This window comes from Lipotes vexillifer, unplaced genomic scaffold (genome assembly GCF_000442215.2).
Source record: "Lipotes vexillifer unplaced genomic scaffold, Lipotes_vexillifer_v1.1 scaffold977, whole genome shotgun sequence".
NCBI classification, from domain to species: domain Eukaryota; kingdom Metazoa; phylum Chordata; class Mammalia; order Artiodactyla; family Lipotidae; genus Lipotes; species Lipotes vexillifer.
This window is the reverse complement of record NW_006783088.1, coordinates 2,244,264-2,248,845: the sequence shown is the minus strand read 5'-3', so window position 1 is coordinate 2,248,845 and position 4,582 is coordinate 2,244,264. Positions and strand designations below refer to the sequence as shown.

Here is a 4,582-nt window from a genome sequence, read left to right as displayed (position 1 = left end):
GGGAAAGAGGAAGGAAAGGCCCCTAGGGTGGTAACTCCCAGCTCTGGTGGGGAGAGCAGGAGGGAGAGACATTTCCTTACAGGAGTTTCCATTTTCTGGTCTGGAAGGACATGAAATACCTCTGCTCACAGCTTCTATCTGTCTGTGCACAGTTGAAGATAGACAGGTAGGCCCTAGAAAGAGGAAGGAAGAGGTATGGTTGGTCCGATGGATCTTTCTTTTTCCTGCCCGTGTGCCCTATACCTTTCCATCCCCCACCCCCACTTTGGGCCCCTGCATTTCTGTGTCTAAAATATTTCCCCCACTGTTTAATGCAGGGGGAAAAGGCAACAAACATTTGAAAAGATGGTAAAGCTGCTCAATCTCACTCATAAAGAAACGTAAATCAAAATGACAAGGAGATAACAGTTTTTTACCTAACAGACAAGAAAAACATTTATGTGTTTTCACACTCACCCTGGCAAAGGTGCAAGTAAACAAGTACTCTTATAACTTGCTGACAAAAAGGCAAATTGGTGCAAACTTTCTGGAAAGCAATTTGGCAGTGTCTAGTAAGATCTAAAACACCCAAACCCTTGATTCGGCAATCCCACTACTAGAAATTACTTTACAGATTTTCTTAACAAAAGCTCGTCAAGATACATATACAAAGATGCTCACTGCAGTAATGTTCAAATAATAAAAATGTGCAAACAACCAAAGCACCCAACAAAAGGGAAGTTAAAATAATTATGATGTGTTAATGAGATGGAATACTGTAGGTGCTCTAAAAAGAATGAGGTAGATGTTTCTTGTGCTCATATGAAAAGGCTCTATTTTTAAACAAAAAAATCAAAGATTATGTATAGGATCCCTATGAGCAATTAAGAAGAAAAAATAAATAGACACTTGAGGATATATTTTCTTTTTCCTGAAAAGAATGATTACAATAGTGGCTATATTAAGGGTGGGGCAGGGAGAGCTCTTAATTTCCTTTTGTGTTTTTCTCCTACCATTTGAATTTTCTAACCTTATACATATATTTCGTTTTCTTTCTTTTTTGGTTTCTTTCCTCCGTTCGTTCGTTTGTTCCTTCTTTTCCTTCTCTTCTCTTTTTTTTTTTTTTTTGAAACAAGCACATTATAACTCATTCCTTTTTTACCTCCTTTGTAGTTTTCTGGTTTAAAAAACAACATAATAAATGCTTTGCTACAAAGATAAAGAAAAATACCTTCCTCACTCCAATGATCAAAACAGGGGGGATAAAAGGTGTCAGGTTATCACTTATACTCTAACTAAAATTCATTTACATTGTTGTGTTACCTCTAGCAGCTGTCTTTGCATTTTACGTTTTTTATTATATTAAGACTGGCAATTGTTTCTTATCAATGTTATTTCAAATGTCAGCAAATGGGGCAGGAGGAAGCTGAAGGGGGGTGGTCAGCTGGCTCCTGAGCCATTTCATTTTAACAGTCTCCTTTGCTCAACCCTTGCCTTTCTATTCCCTGCCAGGAGCTCTGGGACACAGAATGGAAAAGCCTTCTGGGCACTGGGATGAGCAAAAATATAAGATACATATTTGAAAATGAAAATGGAATTGCTACATCAAAGGTTAAGTACCATTTTACGTTTTCCACCTATTGCCAAACTGCCTTTCTAAAAAATCTTATCTATTCACATTCCTAACAGCAGTGTGGGAGAGTGTTCTCCCACCTCCTGACAGAAAAAAAATATTTTTTGCCCAAATCTCATAATTTAAAAATGGTACCTTGACATATTGATTTGTATCTTTAATTAGAGGTGAAATTGAGCATCTTTTCATAAAGCTTGTTGACTGTGTTTTCTTTTCTATGAACTCCTTGCTCATGTCCTTTGTCCATTATTCTATTTGGTTATCTTTTACATATTGATCTGTAAGAGTTATTATGTTAAGGAAATTAATCCTTTGACATATTTGTCACAAAATTTTTTTCCAATTATTTTCCTTTACTAATGGTATTTTTTCTATACAGAAATTTAAATTTTTGCTGTAAAAATTATCAGTGTTATATTTTATGGCTTTTGGGTCTTATGTAATTCATAGATTTTTAACTAGAAAAGGGACACAATCAAATTTGCACATAAAAAAGAACACTGCTGTGTGGAAAATGGATTGGAACGGGGCATCGTGGAACAAGAGAAGCCAAGAGACCAATTATGAGGCTGTTTCAATAGTGAGATGATGGTAGCTGGGGGAGGGTTGGGGTGGGGGAAGGATGTGCAGTAAAGAGAAGTGAACTGATGTTTGGTTGGATATGTACTGAAGGAGAAATTCAACTGCATTCCTACCCTTGGATTCCAGAAGAAACTTGTGGAATCCCTGTAAAAAATTATTTTTGCTTAAGCTGGCTGGAATTGGTTTCCACCACTCTTATGCAAAGAGCCTTAACAAATATATCCATCAAAACTGCATGAAAAAAAATCAGTGTGTTACTCTTGACCAAGGCGCTTTAACAAATTTTCTAACAATTTGGAGGAAGATCATCCAGAATGCACAGTATTTTAATTTAAACCTACAATCCAAAGCAGATCTAGAGAGAATATTTTTTTGTTTTGTTACTTTTCTTTTCATTTAAAAATTTCTTTCTTTGTTTTTTAAGAAAGAATATTTAAAAAAAAAATTTTTTTTTCTTTTTTTTTGTGGTACGCGGGCCTCTCACTGCTGTGGCCTCACCCGTTGCGGAGCACAGGCTCCAGATGCGCAGGCTCAGCAGCCATGGCTCACGGGCCCAGCCACTCCGCGGCATGTGGGATCCTCCCACACCGGGGCACGAACCCGTGTCCCCTGCATCGGCAGGCGGACTCTCAACCACTGCGCCACCAGGGAAGCCCTAAAAAAAATTTTATTTATTTTGGCTGTGTTGGGTCTTTGTTGCTGCACATGGGCTTTCTTTAGTTGTGGCGAGCAGGGGCTACTCTTCATTGCAGTGCGTGGGCTTCTCACTGCGGTGGCTTCTCTTGTTGCAGGGCATGGGCTCTAGGCGTGCAGGCTCAGTAGTTGTGGCTTGCGGGCTCTAGAGTGCGGGCTTCAGTAGTTGTGGCGCATGGGCTCAGTTGCTCCGCAGCATGTGGGATCTTCCCGGATCAGGACTCGAACCCGTGTCCCCTGCATTGGCAGGCGGATTCTTAACCACTGCGCCACCAGGGAAGCCCCAAGAGAGAACATTTTTGAGTGATGTCAGAAACGGTGGCCAAGGCTGCTCCCTTGGCTTCTCCCAAATTAGGCCACGTTCTCCTGAACACCAGGAGCTGTTGCTCAAGGACATGAGGGTTCTGGGGGTCATACAACACTGATTATTACTCACACAGACGCTTCTCCTTTTGCATGGGGTCCGGTATCAAATCCTGTTTCCCCAAAAGAGCTACTCAACAGGTATCGAGGATTATTCTTCCCAACATGCTGGTGCGTAGCAGAGTCTGGTAAACTGCCCCTCTCGGCTAAGAATAGGCAGTTTACTGAAATGTGCTGGAAGGCTAGTTCATCTCCTCCAACATGTAGGTCAACACCCAAACCACTACTACTAGCAAACCTCCTTCTAGTCACCACCTGCCACCACAGGCCTTTACAATGAATACAACCCATTTTCCAAAGAGCTTTCACATTCCAATTTATGTGAATTAAACATCATTTTCTCCATTTCATGCTGAGGAGAAGACTTGAGAAGCAGTATGGTAAAATGGAAAATTGGGAGGCAGCTATATGACCAAGTGAAGGCAAGTACTCAGAGTGAAAGTGCAGCACTCAGAGTGGGAGCTGCTTTGTCCTGAGGGCTCTGCTGAATCTGGTGAACTGGAAATTCAGTTTTCAACAAATTACAAAATGAAATAGTTAATAAGAAAGTCTAACAAGGTTGATAGAAATAAAATCAATATAAAACCCTACATTTTAGGGGCTTCCCTGGTGGCGCAGTGGTTGAGTCTGCCTGCCGATGCAGGGGATGCAGGTTCGTGCGCCGGTCCGGGAGGATCCCACATGCTGCGGAGCAGCTGGGCCCGTGAGCCATGGCCACTGAGCCTGTGTGCATCCAGAGCCTGTGCTCCGCGACGGGAGAGGCCGCAGCAGTGAGAGGCCCACGTACCGCAAGAAAACAAACAAACAAACAAAAACCCTACATTTTATTTCTAAATATCAGGAGCAAAGTTAGAAGATCAAACTTTAAAAAGATACCACTTATAATAGCATACAAATATGCAATTCTATGAAAAAAATTATAAATCTTATTGGGAGACATTAAGGAGGACCTAAGTAAATTAGAGAATTAGACTATATTAATAGATGGGAGAACCTGGTATTGGAAAATTCTCATTTCTTGTCAAATTTGATCTATAGATTCAATGTAATCCCACATATTTTTTTAAGCATCACAAGCCAATTCTAAAATTATATAAAAAGGTAAGAATAGCCAAGACACTTTTGAAGAACGACAATATGGGAGGACATGTCTTTCCAGATATCAAGGCTGTTTTAATGCCATGTGGTGTCATTAAGAAAGGGTGGTATTGGTGCAAGGACAGACAAACAAACCCTTGTATAAATGGACACGCAACAGAGGTAACACAGCAT

The 4,582-nt window shown here is 40.6% G+C and overlaps 1 protein-coding gene across 1 annotated transcript in view; it reads right to left on the bottom strand.

Annotated features, from left to right (window-relative positions):
- Window positions 1–4,582, bottom strand: part of AGBL2 (AGBL carboxypeptidase 2) — a 42,987-nt gene that overhangs the window by 37,871 nt on the left and 534 nt on the right. Inside the window, 3 exon segments of the mRNA XM_007455720.1 lie at window positions 71–173; window positions 3,324–3,370; window positions 3,372–3,456. Of these exon segments, the coding sequence (XP_007455782.1) occupies window positions 71–173; window positions 3,324–3,370; window positions 3,372–3,456 (235 nt within the window).